We start from the raw sequence: 25,402 nt of genomic DNA, 5'->3' as shown, positions 1-25,402 counted from the left end.
CATAGTGATGATTGATATCAAAGGTATTCAATCTTTTATTTAATCAATTTGAGGCTGCTGTGGCAGAGTGGTCTAAGTAGTAAGACTACTGTAACACTAGCCTGTCAACTCTGAGGTCGTGTTAACCAATCCCATATATGGCAGATGCACTCAACTACAATCTTAATTGACTAAGATTGTCAGTTTTCCAAAGAAGGTCAATGGTGCTGAAAACTGACTGCAGTGAAATAGCACAATAATGCTGAAAGTGGTGTTAATCACCAATTAATCAATCTATTACAGTTTTAAAGATAATAGCAACAAAACATTTTTGCAAAAATTAGCAGAACCAAAATAAACTTACACTTATTATGTAACTCATCACTGTTAGCTCACATACCAAATATCAGACCAATCAGGAGGAGTTTAGAAAAACAAGAGTGCACACGCTGAAATGTCTCGCCTTCTTTACTAATCATTGGTATGATGCTTTGATTGTCCTAAATATAAAGCTTTATTACAACTGTCACATAAACTTAACATTAACCAAGAAATCTAAACATTGACCAATGAACCATGAAAATGAGGTCAAGGTCAGACGAACCATGCCAGGCAGGCATGTACAGCTAACAATTCTTCCATACAACAAATATTGTTGACTTATTGCTTATAGTTAAAGAAAAACAGACCAAAACACAAAAAATTAACACTAAACAATGAACCTTGAAAATGAGGTCAAGGTCAAATAAATCCTGCGTGACTGACATATAGATCATAAAATATTTCCATACACCAAAGACCAATTGCATATAGTATTAGAAAAAAAATAAAAAATTAAAAACAGAACTTTGACCACTGAACCATGAAAATGAGGTCAAGGTCAGATGACACCTGCCAGCTAGACATGTACACCTTACAATCATTTAATACACCAAACATAGAAGACCTATTGCATACAGTATTAGAAAAACAGACGAAAACACAAAAACTTCACTATAACCACTGAGCTATGAAAATGAAGTCAATGTCAGATGACACCTGCCAGTTGGACATGTACACCTTACAGTCCTTCCATACACCCAATATACTAGACCTATTGCTTATAGTATCTGAGATATGGACTTGACCACCAAAACTTAACCTTGTTCACTGATCAATGAAATGAGGTCAAGGTCAAACAAAAACTGTCTGACAGGCAAGAGGAACTTGCATGGTACACACATGTACAAATATAGTTATCCTATTACTCATAATAAAAGAGAAATTAACATTTCAAAAAATCTAAACTTTTTTTTCAAGTAGTCACTGAACCATGAAAATGAGGTCAAGGACATTGGACTTTATACTGACGGATACTTCGTAACATGAGGCATCCATAAACAAAGTATGAAGCATCCAGGTCTTCCACCTTCTAAAATATGAAGCTTTTAAGAAGTTAGCTAACGCTGCCGCCACTGCCGGGTCACTTCCCCTTAACGAGCTTTCTGAGACAAAAGTCACAGGCTCGACAAAAATTGTGTATAATGGTTTGATGTAGAATGACAGAATGACAAAATGACAGAATGATGGACAAGGGTAAACTATATGGCCCCAACAACTTTGTAGCTGGGCCATAAAACTCAAGCGTAAAATTTTTACTGCATTATGGTACTAAAAATTATGTCCTGCAAACTGCATAAAATTATCAAACCAATAATACAAGAATTAGCATTGTGTGGAAACATAACTAAATACAAGAATAATAGTAGTTTCAAAATACAAACCATTCTCATCAACAGAATTCTTCAAAAATTTCTACAAAAAAAAATATTAAAAAATGAGACATGATATTACACAGATGGTCTAGTTTTGACACATGCATATGATTCTGAATCTAAGATAAAAATTCAATTCAATTCAAAATAGATTTTTTTTCAGCAAAAGTTCTAATTTGTCCCTTGTTAAAAATCTATTTTTGTCAACATTTTCACTGCATACTGAAAATTGATATATTTTAGGATACTAGTGTGGATTCATTATTATTCATTTTAATAGATTTTAAAAGTAAAAATGAAACACAAATTAAATCTGTAACGAATTAGGACTGCTATCTTTATGATCTTGTTAATTTGCACATTTAAAACAAAGCACAACTTGTCAGTTTAGTGCAAAGCAGGATTCAAATTAATAATATATTAACATGTTCTCTTTTTAAGGTCAATTAAGACAATAACTCATGTAGGTACCTCTAATGAATAACTCCTGTAGGTACCTGTAGGTACCCCTCATGAATAACTCCTGTAGGTACCTGTAGGTACCCCTTATGAATAAGTCTTGTAGGTACCTGTAGGTACCCCTTATGAATAACTCCTGAAGGTACCTGTAGGTACCCCTAATAAATAACTCCTGTAGGCACCCCTTATGAATAACTCCTGTAGGTACCTGTAGGTACCCTAATGAATAACTCCTATAGGCATGTTTTTTAACATGTTATTTCCCGATATGCATGTAATATTTGCTGCTAAACATTAATCTTAAACACCAATCCATCTATCTATTAATAGAATGTGAAACAATATAATTTAATAGTAAGTGTCCTACTTGTAATTCTTTTTTCTGTTTTTTTATACTGTTCATACAAGTTGTTTATCAATGGAGCCAAACAATTTCCTCAAATGTCGTCTGCTCTTCCACTTGTGTCTAAATTATAATGTATCCCCATGTCAGCTGGAGAATCGTCTATAGGGGAAGTCACTGAATTTATCAACTTCTGATGCCACGATTTCTATCAAATAATTGAAATTTAAATAAAATAAACTTTCTCAATTCATGTAATTTGTAAATATTAAAGCTTATGGAATTGTATAAAAAAAAATACATTTTCAATTCACACAATATTGTTAAAATTGAATCTTTTATCATGGTACTATAGATTTGTATGCCACAGCACATAAGATTTGAAAACATTCCATGATACTTTGCACTATCCCAAAAATTAAGTCTGGGAACTCTTTAATATATGTCATAATATTTTATGTGAAAATAGAAGCAGATCTAATCAACAATCCTGTGTTTCCTAAGTTTAATTTTTTTCTCTCAAAATATTTCTTTTTAAAGTCATAAGAAACCTCAAATTATAAAACTAGAGGCTCTAAAGAGCCTGTGTCGCTCACCTTGGTCTATGTGAATATTATTCAAAGGAAGAAGATGGATTCATGACGAAATTGTGTTTTGGTGATGATAATGTGTTTGTACATCTTACTTTACTGAACATTCTTGCTGCTTACAATTATCTCTATCTATAATGAACTTGGCCCAGTAGTTTCAGTAAAAAATGTTTGTAAAAATTTACAAATTTTATGAAAATTGTTAAAAATTGACTATAAAGGACAATAACTCCTTAGGGGGTCAATTGACCATTTGTAAATCTTACTTTGCTGTTCATTATTGCTGTTTAAAGTTTATCTCTATCTATAATAATATTCAAGATAATAACCCAAAACAGTAAAATTTCCTTAAAATTACCAATTTAGGGGCAGCAACCCAACAACAGGTTGTCCGATTCATCTGAAAATTTGAGGGCAGATAGATCTTGACCTGATAAACAATTTACCCATTGTCAGATTTGCTCTAAATGCTTTGGTTTTTTAGTTATGAGCCAAAAACTGCATTTTACCCATATGTTCTATTTTTAGCCATGGCGGCCATCTTGGTTAGTTTGACGGGTCACGCCACACATTTTTTAAACTAGATATCCCAAAGATAATTATGGCCAAGTTTGGATTAATTTGGCCCAGTAGTTTCAGAGGAGAAGATTTTTGTAAAAGATTACTAAGATTTACGAAAAATGGTTAAAAATTGACTATAAAGGTCAATAACTCCTAAAGGGGTCAACTGACCATTTTGGTCATGTTGACTTATTTGTAAATCTTATTTTGCTGAACATTATTGCTGTTTACAGTTTATCTCTATCTATAATAATATTCAAGATAATAGCCAAAAACAGCAAAAATTCCCAAAAATTACCAGTTCAGGGGCAGCAACCCAATAACGGGTTGTCGCATTCATTTGAAAATTTGAGGGCAGATAGACCTTGACCTGATAAACAATTTTACCCCATGTCAGATTTGCTCTAAATGCTTTGGTTTTTGAGTTATAAGCCAAAAACTGCATTTTACCCCTATGTTCTATTTTTAGCCATGGCGGCCATCTTGGTTGGTTGGCCGGGTCACGCCACACATTTTTTAAACTAGATACCCCAATGATGATTGTAACCAAGTTTGGTTTAATTTGGCCCAGTAGTTTCAGAGGAGAAGATTTTTGTAAAAGTTAACGACGACGGACGACGGACGACGACGGACGACAGACGACGGACGACGCCGGACGCCGGACGCCAAGTGATGGGAAAAGCTCACTTGGCCCTTCGGGCCAGGTGAGCTAAAAATAATGCTTAGGTTTTTTATAACTCAATGGATAGTATTCATTATAAAACTTATGTACATATACTTTTTTCTGAAGAAAATTCTTTAATTTGTTCATATTCAAAAGAAGTTAATTTTATTTTCACTGCTTCCTCCTCAACATATTTTCCGTATGCAAAGTGACCTCAGTGTGACCCATCTCGTAAAAACCCGGTGATTGCAATACCCATGGATGTCCTTAAAGTAAACTATTATCTGATTGTTCATGTTAAACATGTGCTAAATATCCATGTTTTTTGTTGTTTGTTGACAAACAGGTGACAATCGTTAAACTTTGGCTTCAAAACACGAACTTTAAGTACCTTCCATATTTTCACAACAACACTGACTGATTGAAAAAAAAAATTGATGATTATACAAAATTTATGCGAAAAAAGTGATAAAATCGAGCACAGAAGACTAAGTTTATGATCTTTGTATGCATTGGTCAAGAATTGGAATAACATTGTTTTTCACCGGTCAATCGTTTATTATGACTTTAAGTTGTACATTACCTACAGGGAGATAACTCTGTAAAAATCAGCTGAACGTTTAATAATGTTCTATTGTTAAGGAAATATTAAGCTTCTCAATGATCAAAATTAGTGTTAGTCAAACTGTTATATACCCTATGAAATATTTTAAATAAAGTGTGTGGTTCAATTTTTTAGAAATTTTTATATTTTTGTCAAAGGGTCAAAGTAAATATTTTGTCAAAACTTTATAAACATTAAACGAGCCAAATTAATTCTAGTAAAGGTATTTGATACGACCTAAAACTGAGAATTTGTTGGGTAGTTTAAGTAAACAATGACAATAAATGCACTATTTTTTGTCCGAGTAGGCCTACTTTCACATACGTTCTAAATTAGGGGGAGTAATTGGTGGTGTGACACCTAAAGAGACAAAAAAGATGATTAGAATTCTTTTGTTTTACTTTATTCTTAATCCTTAGTCAATTTGTAGTTAAAACAGCCTATGTGAGCATAATGGGACTTATATATTAAAAATTTCACAGCTAATTTAAACTGACTGTAATGTATGACTTTGATAGAAAATACTTGAAAATTTCAATTTTTTAGAAATTTTTATATTTTTGTCAAAGGGTCAAAGTAAATATTTTGTCAAAACTTTATAAACATTAAACGAGCCAAATTAATTCTAGTAAAGGTATTTGATACGACCTAAAACAGTGAGATTTTTTAAAATCCATCCATCAATATACAACAATGTACTCACTGCCTCTCTCTTGTACTGGTATCTAGTATCAAGCCCTAAAATCCTCAAAATCAACCAATGTAAACCAATAACCTATGTACAACAATGAACTCACTGCCTCTCTCTTGTACTGGTATCTAGTATCCAGCCCTGAAACCCTCAACATTAACCAATGTAAACCAATAACCTATATACAACAATGTACTCACTGCTTCTCTCTTGTATTGGTATCTAGTATCCAGCCCTAAAACCCTCAACATTAACCAATGTAAACCAATCACCTATATACAACAATGTACTCACTGCCTCTCTCTTGTATTGGTATCTAGTATCCAGCCCTGAAATCCTCAACATTAACCAATGTAAACCAATCACCTATATACAACAATGTACTCACTGCTTCTCTCTTGTATTGGTATCTAGTATCCAGCCCTGAAATCCTCAACATTAACCAATGTAAACCAATCACCTATATACAACAATGTACTCACTGCTTCTCTCTTGTATTGGTATCTAGTATCCAGCCCTGAAATCCTCAACATTAACCAATGTAAACCAATCACCTATATACAACAATGTACTCACTGCTTCTCTCTTGTACTGGTATCTAGTATCCAGCCCTGAAACCCTCAACATTAACCAATGTAAACCAATCACCTATATACAACAATGTACTCACTGCTTCTCTCTTGTATTGGTATCTAGTATCCAGCCCTGAAATCCTCAACATTAACCAATGTAAACCAATCACCTATATACAACAAATGTACTCACTGCCTCTCTCTTGTATTGGTATCTAGTATCCAGCCCTAAAACCCTCAACATCAACCAATGTAAACCAATAACCTATATACAACACACATACTCACTGCCTCCCTCTTGTATTGGTATCTAGAATCCAGCCCTAAAACCCTCAACATTAACCAATGTAAACCAATAACCAAAAGGTAGTAACCAAAACACAGGTTCAACAAAAATATTTCTGATGTAGGGATAATCTGGACAGGGTTCTTCCTATTAAACAGATAAAAATAAAGTCAATAAAACTACTAACATAGTACTTTGTTGTTGAAGAATCTGAATCTGAATGAAATGATAAAAAAAAATCTATAGCTGGGAGTTATGACAAGTATAATTTTGATTAATATATAACAAAAAACGCAGAATTAAATTAAATTACTCCAACACTGAAAGAATCAGGATAAAACATTCCACATTTATAAAATAACAACACTTGTAAATTACCTTAAATGTTCATTTATCTAATTTAAATTGAGCAAAATCTTTTTATTTCTACAAGTTAATCAAGCCAATGTACATTTCCTTGTATATGTTAGCGGCAATAAGTGAAATTATGCATTAAGCTTAAATCCTAGGCAATAAGCTAACGCCTAGGTATTAAGTTATTGCCTGAAATTTTCAGGCATTACTCTTATTTCCTGAAATCTGATGATGATTATTCATCCTATTGCCGAACATAATTTTAGGCAATAAGTAAAATCTGGAATGCATGCCTATTTGGTGATTTATTCTCGATATATAGTCGTTTCTTAATTATGTTTCTAATATTACATGTATAATTATAAATGTTTCATTGACAGATCTTAAAATTTAGTAAATTTATTTAGTAATTCTAGCAGTTATAAAACAGAATTAACTCATACTTTTTTTTTTATGTTTTTGTGGTATTTTAAAATGATGAAAAGATTTTTAAAACAATGATTGTATCCTATTTAAAAAGGGGAGATTCTATAGAATTATTTAAATATTTATTTGAAAATTTGAACTCATCACTAGTCGAGCTGGTTTGAACTGGTCAAAAGAAGACAAAATTAAGATATGATTTTTTGCTCACATCATTTTCCATTTTTTTTATTGGATAAGTAAGTTCTTTATGTTAACAGTTCCATAACTTTAGATAACAAAATAAATTTAACACAATTTTCTATCAAGTTTTCATATTTTAAAATAATTTTTGAAGCGTTTGAATATAAATAACATATTGTATTAGTGAGTTTATTTCCAGTTTCTTGTGGAGAGTTGTCTCATTGGCAATTAAACCGCATCTTCTTTTTAATGTTTAGGATGAAACTTGGTTTTGCATTGATATATTTTTTTTTCTTGGTCATTTGCAAACGTATGTTATTTGCAGTAATAAAATAAAATAGTTGAAGTACTCGGTATTTATATGAAAGATGCACGAGATTTGCTTTTAAAATTTAAAGTATAAAACCGTGACAATTATATTTCAGCTCCCTCAAAACATATAATGATGTTACCGATTACATATTTAACTTGTTTTATTTTACCTCTTTACAATTAGTTAATTCTAATATAAAACGTAGTTATATTTTTATACTTATGTTTGTTTCAAAGAGTTTAAATGAAGTACTACAATTAAAATATCAAATGTCTTTATTACCTTTAATTTGAAACTAATAACTATTCTAATAATCCTTAGATAGCTTCGATGTGCATGCTGATACATTTCGTAATTGGACCTAACCTTATCATTATGTTTTTCCTAAGAATATCTTTAAGGACCGATCTTAGAACAGTTTCGATAAACAGGCCCTAGTTCTCATGCTGTTATTATTTAAGAAATAAATTTTTATTCATATGAGTTAATGTCTTTTATTTGCCTGCATTTATATTTTAGGCATTAAGCTTAATGCCTGCACACTTCTTTCAGGATTTAAGCTTAAATTCTAGGATTTAAGACTAATGCCTAACATCATTTAGGCAATAGACTTACTGCCTATGTGTTAACTTATTGCCTAGGATTTAAGCTTAATGCTAATTTCACTTATTACCGCTAACATATGCATTCATTATTCAAGTAAAACTTATGAACGGAGATTGACCTTTTCACATAGAACTTAAAACTGTTATGCTTTTCCTATATACTGGGCATTGGTTACATCAATTTTATTTGATCTTTGATGGATAGTTGTCTCATTGGCAATCATACCACATCTCCGTATTTTTAATTATAAATATTCGTATGGTAGTTCTATCGATTTTTTGGTTATTGGTGAACACTGAAGTAAGGTACAAATTTCATAAAGGCTTTTGTGCTTCGTAACCACATAATGAGGTTTTTATGAAAAAGCATTTTTCAATCATTAAAAAGTTAGCATTCCTTGAAACTATTTGTTATTTTACAGTAACAGAAAACTTACGTAAGAGGATCGACTGGTATGCCTCTCTCACTGTAAATAACCTCATACTTCATCAGTCAGGGTTCATAGTAAGTCGTTAGTACTCTGGTCTTGGTAAAAAGACAGACTCTCCAATTGATATTGGTGAACACAAAGACAGCACTGCTTTTACCAAACCTATCATTATAAAGAGAGCAAAATTTTATGATAGGAATCATGGATTGCTTGGTGTTTACGGCCACTTTTAACACCTTTGTGCTTGTCATGTTTTTGATGGAGGAATCCGGAGAACCCACAAAAAAATCACAGATTATTGGCAGGAAAGTTGACAATCCTTATCAATTAAGATTGGAGTCAAGTGCACCTTTTTTTGTGGGAATCAAACTTATAACCTCTGTGATGACATATTCTAGTGATATATAGTCTTTAGACATATGGGTCTGTCTGATATTAACTGATTGTACATGTATTATACTTCATGAGAGCAAACAACAATCACTGCTGTTCAGTAATGATGGCATCTCCATCTGAAAAGTTGTTACATTCACATGACATCCTTTTGATGCATGCTTTGTCAAAAATAATACAGTGGCTGTCCCTGGTAGATGCAGAAAAGAATACATTTATTCAAACAATTCAACTTTCTCATTTTAGTAATGGAGTAGCAAGTGATGGTATAATTATGATAATCAGCGATAGTGTCAGCAAGTGTACTACAGTGAATCTGAATGACATGTCTCATATCCTCTTTGAATGTATGGGAGGAGTGTTTCATATTTCATCTTTTCAAGGAAATATATATGGTACCAATTACTTTGAAAAAAGTCTGCTGCTATTAAAGTAAGGGAGAACCTCACTTGACATTACAGCGCCAAGACATTAACTGTCCTTGAGGCATTACATTAGGCAAGAATGGCTTTGTCTATATAGTTTCTCCGGGTAACAATTGTATTGTGGCTGTATCACCAATTGCTAAAACCAGTTGGACAATACTATCAGAGGCTGATAGAGTCCAGCGTCGTCCTAGGGCAATATTCATCGACAGTTAAACAGGGATGGTGACAGTATCAAGTAAAACAAGTGATGATAAAAATAATACAGCTTTTGTATATAAAAATTAAGATATTATTTTAGGAAATCTGACAATCTTAGACAATAAGATCGGTGTTGATCACACGTGCAATTTTATTTTTTGATATGATATCTGTGTATAGTGATAAATTATGTCAAGGACATTTTATCGTTTTCATTAAGGCATTAATTTGGACCTGCAGTGGCAGAGTGGTCTAAGTAATCAGACTATAGTTACACTTGCCTATGAACTCTGATGTCGTGAGTACCGATCTTATATATGGCAGGTGCTCTTAACTCCAATCTTACTCAACTAAGATTGTAAGTTTACTAAAGAAGATTGATGGGGCTCTTATGCTTTGTCAAGCAATGAAAACTGACGACCATAAAATAATACAATAGCGCTGAAACACCAATAATCATTCTATTCTAATTTTTAAGATAACAGCAACAAAAAAATGTTAGTGCGGTATTTTCACCCATGTTGACTTATTTGTAGATCATTTTCATAATTCTCTGTTTCTCTTATCTAAACTGTTTTGAAGATATATATACATGGTATCCATCTCTCAATTCTAGTTTGATGAAAAAATTCCTTGATAGATGAGTAATTAAATTTCAAACTCACAGTAAGTAGGAGGTTGATGTACATCGAACAAGATGTATTGAAACTTCATGCAAATCAGCAAAGTAGAACGAAACATGAAATTGATCTGTAACTCATCACGGTGGTCTAAATATAAAAGTAAATCTGAGCGGCGGATAGAGCAACATTTTGACAGTCTGAATCCCCTAATTTGGTAAAAAAATCAGTACAGCGTAACGAAACTGAAACTTCATCATGGTTATCTTGAATACCAAAAATCAGCTCAATATCTGAAGGTGTTTAAAAGAAAAATCTGGGAAATTGTGATTCTCTGTGTTTTAGTCTCTGTAGAATAACATCATTGGCTATACTATCACATTTAGTTTTTAACAAGATATTCAAAGGAAAACTTATTTATCGATTTATCGATGATGTACGGTGGGTGGGCGGATGCCAAACAATGTCCATGCATTTACTCTTAAACATTTCAACCAAAACTTTTTAAATTTCAATATATAGTTACTGATGACAAAATGGAGGTCATTTTCAATATTGATGATTGTCACTTTTACTGTTCGGAAGTTATTGTCCTTGTTATATCAAAAATTGCCAGAAGAAAAATAAATGTTTAAAAATTTATGTTTGCTCTCAATTAAACATGCAACATTTAAGAGTAAGAGCAAAAATGGTCCCCTCAGAGTTCAAAGTATGTGTCTGGATAGAGTGACATGTTTTTCCGATGACTGTTAGATTATGAACTTGTACTTTTTAGTTCTGGGTTGGAAAAAACAGGGTTAATATTTTATAAACATTCTAATGTGGTTTCAGAGGAGATGCAATGACAAACTGGTGCAGTAGTATATTTTGAACAATATTCTACCTTCAAAGGGGCATACTCCATGGAAAGAAAATTGAATAATAATTTTAAGCTGAAATGCACATCTACAAAGAATATTTTATCTACAAATATTATTTAAACTATGTTGTAAAGTTGACAAAAACCAATATTCTTAGTTCAAAGGGGCATAATCTAGAGGAAAATAATTCAATTATAGTTTCCTGTCGGTGTACATAAGATGTCCTTTTATATTATCTATCAGTGTACTGCATTGTTACCAAACACAAATATCCAAATTAAAATCACAAAACAGTCAATCCAAATAACAAAATCTAACAGTTATGAACAATAAGATGGTAACAACATTGAACTGCAACAAAGAGACTTTTACCGTCGTGTATATATAACACTATAATACTTATGAATTTACAATTATAACGAAATTATATCAAATCTTATAAACATTACACAATGGTTAAAAATACCATTGTAAGGTCCTCTAAAAATAGAACACTAGATTATGTGTTAGGCTTCAATAAGCATGAATGATTTTCTATTTCCAATATGTAGTCTTAGATAACTCATATTTTTAGTAAAAAAAAAATGTAATTAATTAAAAAGACAGAGGAAGCCAATTCAACCTTACAGTACAATGACTTGTCAAGAGTACAGTTTTCAAATAATTGGAAAACGAATTTTTCAATGGTATTTTCAAACACAGTCATTATCACAAAAGTAAAACATAGTTTGAATTTCTAATGTTTCCACCTATTTCTTAGCTTGAACAAAATCAGATAAATATCCTTAGGATATAATATACATATGCACTTCTATACATTCTATTGATTCGTTTATTTTCGAGTGTACCAATTTTCATTGATTGTGTAAAACTTGTATGTTCTGGGATATTTTTATTCATGGTATTGACATATGTTGTATACAAGACTAAAGAACACTTGTAAGTATTTGAACATTTAAATATGAGGTTCACCTGTACCCACGAAAGCTACAAAAATTGTTATCTCATGAATAATAATGAATCCACACTATTACATCCTATTATTTTCCTATTTATTACAATTAAAAGTAATAAATCTAAATCAAAGTCAGATGATACTTTTGGAGTCAACTGATGATTTTTGTTGTTGTGATATGGAAAAAAAAGTTTGAGGGTGACATGTACAAGAAAGAGCAATCTCTTGAAATACTTAGACAAAATCAATATATCAGAGAAATGAAAGCATTGATATTTTCAAAACTTGATTTATAAAATATTTTCCCCAGAACTGATCAAATTCAAATTGTCATGATGTACGTTAAAACATTTAACATTTCAAATTCAAAGTAGAACTTTGTCTCTAATATATATTACACCACGTGAAGTTAATTACAATACCTGAATAGACTTCTTCTTGAAATTGTAAATATAATAATACCTGAATTGTATCAGAGTGTAAAAAAATGTTTTAAAATGTATGCTTAAATACCTTCACCAATTTGTGACACATAGATTTGATATTTTTTGTAACGTTTACATTTTCATTATTTCGAAGCCATTCATCTATAAAAATTAATATGTTGCAAAATGTAAAAGTGCAAAATTTAAGTAGAGAACAGTTATAACAATGCTTTATGATAAAACTGAATGAAAATGTCAATGTATATATTTACTGCATCAAAATATTATACATTCCTTCCATAAACCAGTAACCTGTCTAATTTGAATTTCAAATAAGGGCATGCAGTAAATAAAGGGACAGTCATTTTGATATCTAACCTGTACTATTATAAATGCTGTGTAAATTTTCTGAACATGAACATATAATACTTCTAAAATTTCAACAATTCAATAATAGATCATACATGTTTACAAATAGTATCTACTGACTAGATTCAATCAATTTCATAGGTATCAATTTTCGTTGATGAGGAAAACTTACATTTTTGTGGATATTTCAATTTCAGTTTTCTAAATTCTGCATATAAACCTATAGAAAATTTATTTAAAAAAAAAGTAATTTGTGATTCACCTTATTTGACAAAATCAACGAAAATTGGTACACAAATGATAATTGACATATCAAACAGACCCACACAGTAATATGATGACAAGATTTTACACAGACTTTTATCGATTTTTGCTACACAGAAATGTTATTATATGTGTATTTAGACAAGGGAGGAACATTTAAATCAATGTTTGTTATATTTGAATGTAATAAGTGTATTTAGACAAGGGTAGAGTGGCCCTGTGGTAATATATTGGTGTACAGCTGTAGCATTCATTTCTGTTACAAACTGCAGAGGATGAACAATTTGTTGAGGATTCACTAGCTTCCGTGCTTTCCCTTGTATATTTTCACACATCTGAAATAAAAATCGTAAAATATGTAGTGACCAAACATATAGTTCAAGCTATGATTTCATCAATCAATGTGAAAATATTATAAAATCAAATGCAAGAAAAAAGGATTTTGCAAGGATTTATTATGGAGCCTTAGAAATAGATTATTGCTGTTTTTTTTATGATGGTATTTTAATGGCATCCAAAGGTAAAAATTTCTTAGATAGGTTCTACATCCTACAGTTTGAAAGACCATTGAAAATTTGGACAGTATACACCTTGACTCATGACAACTATTGTTTTATTTGAAATAAAGATAAATTCTTCACAACGTTTTGAAAAATGCTGATTTAACAAAGATTGTTGGTTTTATCATTGTTGAAGTCTCCTATAATTATTTTTTCAAAATCATCTGGTGGAGAGTTGAATTATTGGCAAGGTTCATATCTATTTAATTTCTTATAATATTAATGGTGTTATTACACCTGTTTATAGCAACCCCTATGACTCAAATTACCTTTATATAAGAGAGCCTATATCTGACTTACCTGTACATTATAAGGTCCTAACTCAAACTTATATCTCCTACCATTTCTAGACAATAATCCACATAAACTAAAACATTGTCCGGAGTTCTGAAAGAAAAGCAAATAAACAATATCATGTAAAAAAAAAGATAAAAATTTGAAAGGTAATTTTTTTTAAAATAGTTTTTGATAAATGCAATGCATTACGTTACAGGATTTGCATCCCCATCAAAGTTGTTGATAACTTTGGGCAGCTTTAAAGCATTTTTTTTTACATTTGAGGGAATAGTAATAATAAATTAGAAAAAAATAATAGTATTGTTCCAATCTTCGTTACTCATAATTATTCTTACCTTCAGTACAGTAGATTGTCTTTGGTAATTGAAGAAAACATGATCAAGATCTAGAAGTGCCTGTATTGGTATTTTTCTGTTCAAACTTCTCCGAAGACCTTAATGGAATAAAAATTGTATGTCATATGATATGGTAGTAGAATGTATAGGGTGTCATGGTAGTTCAATGTAGGATATCATTGTTGTTCTATGTAGAGTGTCATGGTAGTTCATGGTAGAACAATGTAGTGTGACATGGTTTTTTTTTAATGTACTGTAGCACATGTACCAATATTGGAGAAAAAACTAAACAAATCAATTTTTTAGAACAAACTTATGTATTTGTTTTGCAGATTAAATGTTTTTTAGATTATTGTTTTTTTTATCAAATTGAGTTTACCAATTAGACATGCTTTCTTTGTACATCATTGATTTTTTTACATAAATCAGGTCAATAGTTATCTCGTTTGGATTGTTAAACATTTGTCACCTCAGGGCCTTATATAGCTGACTATGTGGTATGGATTCGCTCTTTGTTAAAGGTTGTACATTGTACAGTGATCTGTAATTGTGTCATTTGGTCTAGTGTGTAGAGTTGTCTCATTGGGAAGCATAACACCTTCTTATTTGTATACTCCACCTACGATATAAGAGGGCCGTTATGTTTTTTTCGGTTCATTCCTCCGTCTGTCCCACTTTAGGTTAAAGTTATTGGTCAAGGTAGTTTAAGATGAAGTTGAAGTCTAATCAAGTTGAAAATAAAAACACATCTTCCCTATGAAATGTTCTCTCTAATTTAATGAGTTTTGACCACAATTTTTGATAAGAACAAATAAATTAATGAAAGGTGAAAAATACCAAAGGGACATTCAAACACATCAGTCAAAATTAAACCTACAATTCCATGGCTAAAAAGGTAAAAGACCAACGAACAAACAACAGTACACCAAAAACCAATATAGATACTCAAGACTGAGTAGTATACCAAAGCTAGCTATATATATATATATATAGTGGACAATAATTATGTTTGGACATAAATCTGAGTTCAAACATTGTCCTTTTATCTTGGTCTTTTATCAATTTACACATACAAGTCATGTAGTTATGTCAAAGAAGAGACTCTAATGCGTGCTCACCTAGGTCAATATGCCTTCTGACAGACTAGCATTCATGTCAAAAATCTCTTTTTTGTTAATCTTTATATTGTTGTTTTCGATTCCATTAACTTTACAAAAAGATTATTTTAGAAAAAATCTTACCTTTAACAGCAGATCTTCTGGCTTTTCTTAAATCACCTTTTTCTAAGGAAAAATAATAGAATGAAAATCCCCACAAAACAATTGAATACATTGATACAATAGAAACCAGATGCTCCGCAGGGCGCAGCTTTATACGACCGCAGAGGTTGAACCCTGAACGGTTGGGGCAAGTATGGACACAACATTCAAGCTGGATTCAGCTATTAATTTGGATTATGATTAAATAGTTGACACAGCATAGGTTTCTGACACAGAATGAATGTGGTATAATGAACTTAAAAAATTTTTTTTGCCTTTGAGCAATTCACTATGCTGTTGAATATTAATCCTCTCAAAAAAATGTTTGAAGAAATTTTCTTTTTATTAATGAAATCTGAAATGAAAAAAATTGACCACCCAATTTTTTTTTCACATCCCCCTTTCCCTTATTTCAAAACTGATCTCAATTCAAATTTCTAATGAAGTTTACAACAATAACTACTCATTTAAATACATCATAAAATATTAAAATGTAAAAAAAGTGCTTGTTGTCACTGAATGGTAAAGATTGTTTTAATCTATCAGTTGGTAGTAAAAGTGAATAATGAATATACATTGTATATTGTATAAAACAATGATTTAAGTTGATTCAACTACTATTCTGGACAAAGAAAGATAACTCCAATTGAAATCCAATTGGAATTTCTTGCTATTGCACAATATTGTGCAATTAGATATTTCTTGCTATTGTGCAATACTGTGCAATTGAAAATATTTGCCATTGCACACTACTGTGCAATTGAAGATTTCTTGCTATTGCACAATACTGTGCAATTGAAGATTTCTTGCTATTGCTGAATACTGTGCAATTGAAAATTTCTTGCTATTGCACAATACTTAATATAATAATTTTGGATCCTGATTTGGACCAACTTGAAAACTGGGCCCATAATCAAAAATCTAAGTACATGTTTAGATTCAGCATATCAAAGAGGCCCAAGAATTCAATTTTTGTTAAAATCAAACTTAGTTTAATTTTGGACCCTTTGGACTTTAATGTAGACCAATTTTAAACGGGACCAAAAATTAAGAATCTACATACACAGTTAGATTTGGCATATCAAAGAACCTCAATTATTCAATTTTTGATGAAATCAAACAAAGTTTAATTTTGGACCCCAATTTGGACCAACTTGAAAACTGGGCCAATAATAAAAAATCTAAGTACATTTTTAGATTCAGCATATCAAAGAACCCCAAGGATTCAATTTTTGTTAAAATCAAAATAAGTTTAATTTTGGACCCTTTGGACCTTAATGTAGACCAATTTGAAAACGGGACCAAAAATTAAGAATCTACATACACAGTTAGATTCGGCATATCAAAGAACCCCAATTATTCAATTTTTGATGAAATCAAACAAAGTTTAATTTTGGACCCTTTGGGCCCTTTATTCCTAAACTGTTGGGACCAAAACTCCCAAAATCAATACCAACCTTCCTTTTATGGTCATAAACCTTGTGTTTAAATTTCATAGATTTCTATTTACTTATACTAAAGTTATGGTGCGAAAACCAAGAAAAATGCTTATTTGGGTCCCTTTTTGGCCCCTAATTCCTAACCTGTTGGGACCTAAACTCCCAAAATCAATACCAACCTTCCTTTTGTGGTCCTGAACATTGTGTTTAAATTTCATTGATTTCTATTTACTTAAACTAAAGTTATTGTGCGAAAACCAAGAATAATGCTTATTTGGGCCCTTTTTTGGCCCCTAACTCCTAAACTGTTGGAACCAAAACTCCCAAAATCGATCCCAACCTTTCTTTTGTGGTCATAAACCTTGTGTCAAAATGTCATAGATTTCTGTTAACTTCAACTAAAGTTATAGTGCGAAAACCAAGAAAATGCTTATTTGGGCCCTTTTTGGCCCCTAATTCCTAAAATGTTGGGACCAAAATTCCAAAATCAATCCCAACCTTCCTTTTGTGGTCATAAACCTTGAGTTAAAATTTCATAGATTTCTATTCACTTTTACTAAACTTAGAGTGCGAAAACTAAAAGTATTCGGACGACGACGACGACGACGACGCCAACGTGATAGCAATATACGACGAAATTTTTTTCAAATTTTGCGGTCGTATAAAAACCTTGGATGATTACCGATTACCTAGGCAAATCAGTACCATTTATTCACTAAATATCATGCATTTCAACTCCTCTGACTTCATATCATAGCAGATGATAACAAGTCTTTGTCTATGACGTAGAAGAAGTGGAAAAAAAAATCTTACAATAAATTATAGTTCCTTGCATTTTATCCTTTAATTTCATTAAATGCCAGGAGTGTATATTATGAACATTGTGGATTGTGTTATTGGCCTCAAATTTCAGGTTCATCTGACGAAAGATTTTGGACACTTTTTAAACAGTTAGGTGTTTATTTCAGTTGATTCAATTAGTTTATGTGAAATATTTTAACTGATTTAGTCATTAAAAACGCTCTGATTCAAGGGTAAATGTGAAAAATCTATCAAATATGCCTAAAAATGTCACTTTTCAAATGTTTTTTTTGGTCAAAAATGAAAGTAGCTGCATCCGTGTTCATCCTCAACCTTTATATATGTAATGTATTGTCATTAAATACAACTTATATTTCAATATTAAGAATGAACACAAATGCGGCCAATTTCATTTAAGACGGAAACCCGTAAAAATTTTAACTGAAATGCTAAAATTGTTAAGATTTCAGTAATTTAGCATGACATAATGGTGCTAGTACCCGATATAAGAGCATTTCAAATTTTTGAAAAACTGAAAAGAAATGTATGCTGAAAACTAACCAACTTTAGGGGGTACGTTGAGCATGCTTGCATTATAGCTTAGATTGAAGTTTCTTTTGCTTTTATATCAGTATAAACTAACTAATCCCTCGCCCCCTTTTCCCTCCCCCGTTTTTTTACATGCATGCATGCATGGCTAACACTCCTTAATTTGGTTAATTTTCATCATACATTTCTTTTATCAACTTTAAAGATTTCAAAATTATTTCTAGGTTCAAATTAATCTTCTTTTCAATTGCTGAAAATGATAGTTTATCTGCCCTATGTATGTTGAGGGATTAAATGCATATCATGAAAGTTTTACATAGTTATACTAAAACTGATTCCACTTTGATATTTTTTTTTAAGATGTTTAATGAATAAAAAATGTGTTAGTTGTTACTATTGAATCTACAAAAAAATCATTTTAGATTTGATTTTCTACACACATCAGAGATTTTCTAAAGATTCATTGTTCAGTGCATTTAAATTCAAACATACATAATATGTTTTATCATACATCACACAAATATTTAACTGTTGAGACAAGTATTCAAATGTAAATAAAATATATACGTAAAAAGTGTCCCAGATATTGGACATTTTACTTCCCTGTGCAAATTCCTAACTATCAAAACGTTCATGGTAAGAATTTTCAAATAATTCAATAATATTGCTAAATTATTTTATTAATTTAAATTCAGAATTTATAAAACTCTGGCAACAGCCCATATATATAACTGCATAAAATAAGTAATCCTTACTTGTTTTATACAGAAAGCAGGAACATAATAATTTACACACTGGTTGAAAAAACAGGAACTGGAGAATTTACTATTTGATTAATTATTCTGATACAGGCAAAGAATTGTGAAGTGGAAGACATAAAAATATTACAAATTTTTTCTAATGTATTTTTTTTTCTTAATATCAGTAACTTTGTCTTGAGAATAACTAGATGCTCTAAAAAGTCTATGTGGCTCAGTTTGATCTATGTGCATCTTCTCTCCAACATTATAGACTAGCTGTTTTGTTGATAATTTTTGTTGTGTATTTTTTTCTCTCTCTGTTAGGAGTTTTTGTAAAAACGGGTAAAATATCATCACTTAAAGGGGCACTATCTATCAAATTCATGTTCACGGATTTTTTATCAAATTCTCATATTTTATTTATAACAATGTAAAACATTTATGGGGGGAGCTAGAGGGGGTCTCATCCTGATTTCCCAGTTTTAATATCAGAAAATCCCGAAATCCCGGACATATTTTGTTAAAAATCCCGATCCCGATAAACAAGAAATCACCATTTATTTATTAAAGAGGTCCTCCACTATTTAAGGTAACGAATAGACACATCTGACACAACTTTTAAAGGAAGCCGTCCTGGTAAACTTTGAAAATTAAACCCTCTGAGTAATGTTGTTCATTATTATTTGCTTTCCTGAATTTGTGCATTTTGAACAATATATTCAGTATGTACATTTTAAACACGTCAAGTTGGGGTATTTGTTTTCTTCAAAATTGTAGAATGTCATAAATATTTTTATATGATATTCGATTATAGAGAAGACTGTGTCTGTGAAATTATTTGTGTAGTAAGGCCAAGAAAAAATACATGTGTTTCAGGTAACATCCCCTAAAAAACACATGTGTTTTCTTTTAGGTCTTACATAATCTTACTCTTATTGAAAATATCCAAATCAAGTCTAACTTTTGGGAAGGGTTGTAAAGAGGCGTTATGATCACGGACAAACGCGAAATAAAATTCAATTTCACAATGAACGAAAAATAAAAAAATTGCTTGCACGTTGCCGTTTTTATCAATTTCACAGTGAAGCACGAACTGTTTTCACGGAAGGATGAAATTAGAAATGGCAAAACACGTTGCACGAAAAAAAACCTTTACCACCCTCTTTGGGTATACTGATCCTCTAAATCAGAGCGACGCTAATACCAAGGAGATTAGACATTTATCATGAACTTTGGTTAGCATTTCATTCGCGTACAGTGGATATTAGATATGGCACTGGCTACGGTTACTTTAAAAAATCGAGCAGAAAATAACAATAAGATTTGGATCTACTCTGTTTCTAGATGCGATTCTGATTGAAGTATTATGAAAATAACACTTTTATCTGTCCAAGGTACAGTTTTTTGTCAATCCCGTTATATTTCAACATAAAAATCCTGATTTCCCATGGCTAAAAACGTGGGTTTCCCGTATCCCAATGTTTTTCTATCCCAAATTCCCGATCTTTAAAAAAAGCAATCCCAATTTCCCGTTGCTAAAATGAGCCAATCCCGGCGTCCCGAAAATGGTCTCGCCCCCCCTCATTTATCCAAACTATAAAAAGTCTAAAATAAACCATTAACAGGACACGGACATGAAAAGACGTAGCTTCGTTTTGTGTGTAATCTAGTGAAGACGCATTCTAATTATTAATCGAGTTGACCTCTAAAATCATCGGATGACCATATAAGCGATGTAAACATGAATAAAGATATAAATAGATTAATGATCATTTTTACCAGTATAAGAATGATTTTTTGTGGATCGAAACAGTCAATCAAATGATTAACCTTTGTTTCACTTTAAATGTTGACATTCTGTTCCTTTGAATAACTTTACACATACAATTTACGTGTTATAATCTCAAGCTAAGGGGTTAAATTGAAGTTCACATGAATACCGATTCAATGAGGTTGAATTATTCACTTGCAATGTTTTTTAGCATATTTTATCAAAATTGAACCATACTGGGTGCTAAAAGCGAATTATTATTTCACTATTTGCATTTCATTAATGATTGAGCAAAACAAATAATATATCTAATTTTTTATATATCTCGTAGCTAGTGCCCCTTTACGGACAATAACACCTAGTTAACTATCTATATTTGTAATTTTTTTAAAAACTAATAATTTCTCTGTTTGAAGTTTTTCTTATGTAAGCATAGTTTTTGTCTCCAAAACATACGATTTCAACCATGAAGATTGTGCGTTGCGATCAATATTTCAACCAATGTGTCTTAATGATTTATAATAAGTAGACTGACAAGTTCTGCCTGTTGATTAATTTGTAGATATGGTATTGCTGATCAGTTTTGCTATTAAACGTGTTAAAAAATCTATCTTTTCATTATGGTTTTCAAGATAGAAAGTAAAACAAATGATAAAACTTATAAGTTAACAGCAAGTACATACAAGGAGTCAACTGTTGATTTTGGATAGCTGCCTTTTTGTAGATCTCGTCTTGCTGATCCCTTTTTTTTTTTTTTTTTTTTACAGTACCTCAATATATCGTTATAGTATATATTTTTTCATGAGATATCAGGACATGAAGCATCTATATATAATACCTTGGAAGTATCAATATAATACTTCCATGATAATACTAAATATTAAATACAGTAATATTTTTGGGCAAACTATTTTTTATACAACTCATTCACTCCCAACATATTCATATGTGGGACTTTAATTTTCCCCTTATTTTTCAGATGTAAAGAAAAAAGTATAATGGCCTCATCAGTCAAGCTCTTTTGTACAATTTGCCATGACGATGGGATCTCCAAGTCAGCAGTCACATGGTGCACAGAATGTGAAGTTTTCTTGTGTAGAGATTGTGAAAAACCTCACAGCAAGTCAAGGCTATCTAAAAACCATAAAACCATGTCAGCTAAAGATTACCAAAAATTACCTACATTCATGCAAGAAATAAGTAGTCAGTGCAGAGACCACAAGAAGAAGTTTGAGCTTTATTGTTCTTTCCATGTCTGTCCATGCTGTGTCCAGTGTGTCACCGATAAACACCAGAAATGTCAAGAAATGAAACCCTTGTCTGCTATCCTACAGCAAGTCAAATCATCTGCCTCAGCGCAATTTTTTGAAAAAGATTTGAATGATGTTAAGGAAAACTTAGATACAGCCATTAAGTATATGAAAACCAGGACCAGTACCATCAATGATCAGAAAACTAAAGCTGTTAAGGAAATCAGGTATATGAGGAAGTCGATCAATGATTACTTAGACAAATTAGAACAAGACTTACTTGATGATTTAGAGTCTAAACATTCAAAGCTTAAATCAAACATGGCCACTCTCCTGCAACAAATGGAACAGCGAGCTAGTCAGATAAACCAAATGCAGAGCCAGTTTACCAAAATGACGCAATATGCTACAGAGCTACAGATGTATATTGGTCTAAGAGAAATTGAAAAAACTACAGCACAAGCAGCAAAATATATAGAAGATTTAGAAAGTGGAGACGACTTCAATGAAAAGAATCTAGAGGTTAACATGTCATCTGCTCTTCAATCTATTTTACAAAATGTCAAATCATTTGGAGATATTAATATCAATACCAGCTCTTCTACTCTTAAAATAAAGGCTGGAAGAAAAGATCAAGCTCAGCACTTGGTCCCAAATGTTCCTGGGATTGAACAAATAAAGCCATCCTTGTTGACAAAACTGACAATTCCAAAAGATATGAAGTCTGTAAATATATTTGCCTGTCACATATTACCTGATGGTAAATTTATAATACTTTATGAGGGAAAAAAACAACTACTGCTGTTCAGTAATGATTGCATCTTCATCAGAACAGTAGTTACATTCACAGAGGATCCATATGATACATGCTTTGTCAGAAATAACACAGTGGCTGTCACACTAGATTCCAAGCAGACAGTACTGGTGGATATAGAAAAGAATACAGTTATTCAAACAATTCAACTTTCTCATTATTGTTATGGAGTAGCAAGTGATGGTAAAACTTTGGTTATCAGTAATGGTGGCAGCCAGTATACTACAGTGAATCTGAATGACATGTCTCAAACCATCTTAGAAGGAATGGAAGGAGTGGTCCTTATTTCATTATTCCAAGGAAATATATATGGCACCAATTTCTATGAAAGTAAAGTCCACTGCTGTAAAAGTACGGGAGAACCTCTCTGGACATATCAGCATCAAGACATTGCCATACCACGAGGACTTACATTAGACAAGAACGGTTGTGTTTATATAGTTTCTTGGGGAAACAACAGTATTGTTGTAGTATCACCAGATGGTAAAACCTGTAAGACAATACTATCAGAGGCTGATGGAATCAAACGTCCTTGGGCAATAAACATCGACAGAGAAACAGGAATGATGATAGCCTCAACTTACAGTGATGATAACAATAATACAGCTTTTATATATAAAATTTAAGAAATTTTTTTTTTTCATTTTATTTTTTAATCTGTGCATAGTGATTATTGATGTCAAGGGTATTCAATCTTTTCCTTAATCAATTTGAGGCTGCAGTGGCAGAGTGGTCTAAGTAGTAAGACTACTGTAACACTAGCCTGTCAACTCTGAGGACAGAAGTACCAATCACATATATGGCAGGTGCACTCAACTACAATCTTAAATGACTAATATTGTCAGTTTTCCAAAGAAGGTGAATGGTGCTGAAAACTGACTGCAGTGAAATACCACAATAATGATGAAAGTGGTGTTAATCACCAATTAATCAATCTATTACAGTTTTAAAGATAATAGCAACAAAACATTTTTGCAAAAATTAGCAGAACCAAAATAAACTTACACTTAATATGTAACTCATCACTGTTAGCTCACATACCAAATATCAGACCAATCAGGAGGAGTTTAGAAAAACAAGAGTGCACACGCTGAAATGTCTCGCCTTCTTTACTAATCATTGGTATGATGCTTTGATTGTCCTAAATATAAAGCTTTATTACAACTGTCACATAAACTTAAAATTAACCAAGAAATCTAAACATTGACCAATGAACCATGAAAATGAGGTCAAGGTCAGACGAACCATGCCAGGCAGGCATGTACAGCTAACAATTCTTCCATACAACAAATATTGTTGACTTATTGCTTATAGTTAAAGAAAAACAGACCAAAACACAAAAAATTAACACTAAACAATGAACCTTGAAAATGAGGTCAAGGTCAAATAAATCCTGCGTGACTGACATATAGATCATAAAATATTTCCATACACCAAAGACCAATTGCATATAGTATTAGAAAAAAAATAAATTAAAAACAGAACTTTGACCACTGAACCATGAAAATGAGGTCAAGGTCAGATGACACCTGCCAGCTAGACATGTACACCTTACAATCATTTGATACACCAAACATAGAATACCTATTGCATACAGTATTAGAAAAACAGACGAAAACACAAAAACTTCACTATAACCACTGAGCTATGAAAATGAGGTCAATGTCAGATGACACCTGCCAGTTGGACATGTACACCTTACAGTCCTTCCATACACCCAATATACTAGACCTATTGCTTATAGTATCTGAGATATGGACTTGACCACCAAAACTTAACCTTGTTCACTGATCAATGAAATGAGGTCAAGGTCAAACAAAATCTGTCTGACAGGCAAGAGGAACTTGCATGGTACACACATGTACAAATATAGTTATCCTATTACTCATAATAAGAGAGAAATTAACATTTCAAAAAATCTAAACTTTTTTTTCAAGTAGTCACTGAACCATGAAAATGAGGTCAAGGACATTGGACATTTTACTGACGGAAACTTCGTAACATGAGGCATCCATAAACAAAGTATGAAGCATCCAGGTCTTCCACCTTCTAAAATATGAAGCTTTTAAGAAGTTAGCTAACGTTGCCGCCACTGCCGGGTCACTTCCCCTTAACGAGCTTTCTGAGACAAAAGTCACAGGCTCGACAAAAATTGTGTATAATGGTTTGATGTAGAATGACAGAATGACAAAATGACAGAATGATGGACAAGGGTAAACTATATGGCCCCAACAACTTTGTAGCTGGGCCATAAAACTCAAGC

General features: G+C 31.8%; 2 protein-coding genes across 4 annotated transcripts in view; one reads left to right on the top strand and one right to left on the bottom strand.

Moving 5' to 3' along the window:
* LOC139515949 (hapless 2-like) overlaps window positions 1-25,402 on the bottom strand; it is a 91,246-nt gene that overhangs the window by 12,033 nt on the left and 53,811 nt on the right. For 2 of the 3 annotated variants that reach the window (XM_071305739.1, XM_071305736.1), the window contains exons 19-20: window positions 14,185-14,271; window positions 13,413-13,659 (exon numbers count right to left, since the gene is read on the bottom strand). The exons of the other annotated variant lie outside the window; for it this stretch is intronic. In XM_071305739.1, coding sequence (XP_071161840.1) covers window positions 13,486-13,659; window positions 14,185-14,271 — 261 coding nt within the window. In that variant the 3' untranslated portion in view covers window positions 13,413-13,485. Of the gene's footprint in view, window positions 1-13,412; window positions 13,660-14,184; window positions 14,272-25,402 lie in introns of those variants that run through there. 3 annotated transcript variants of the gene reach the window in all.
* Window positions 19,086-23,967, top strand: LOC139515957 (uncharacterized). The gene is made up of 2 exons (XM_071305747.1): window positions 19,086-19,200; window positions 22,055-23,967. The coding sequence occupies exon 2, from the start codon at window positions 22,074-22,076 to the stop codon at window positions 23,763-23,765; it is 1,692 nt and encodes a 563-aa protein (XP_071161848.1). The 5' UTR covers window positions 19,086-19,200; window positions 22,055-22,073; the 3' UTR covers window positions 23,766-23,967.

Source organism: Mytilus edulis, chromosome 3 (genome assembly GCF_963676685.1).
Source record: "Mytilus edulis chromosome 3, xbMytEdul2.2, whole genome shotgun sequence".
Lineage (NCBI taxonomy): Eukaryota > Metazoa > Mollusca > Bivalvia > Mytilida > Mytilidae > Mytilus > Mytilus edulis.
The sequence above is the reverse complement of the archived record's forward strand: the minus strand, read 5'-3'. Positions and strand labels throughout refer to the sequence as shown.

What these genes read in the sequence shown, in the direction of transcription:
- LOC139515957 (XM_071305747.1), top strand. Translation starts at nt 22,074, where the DNA reads ATGGCCTCATCAGTCAAGCTCTTTTGTACAATTTGCCATGACGATGGG.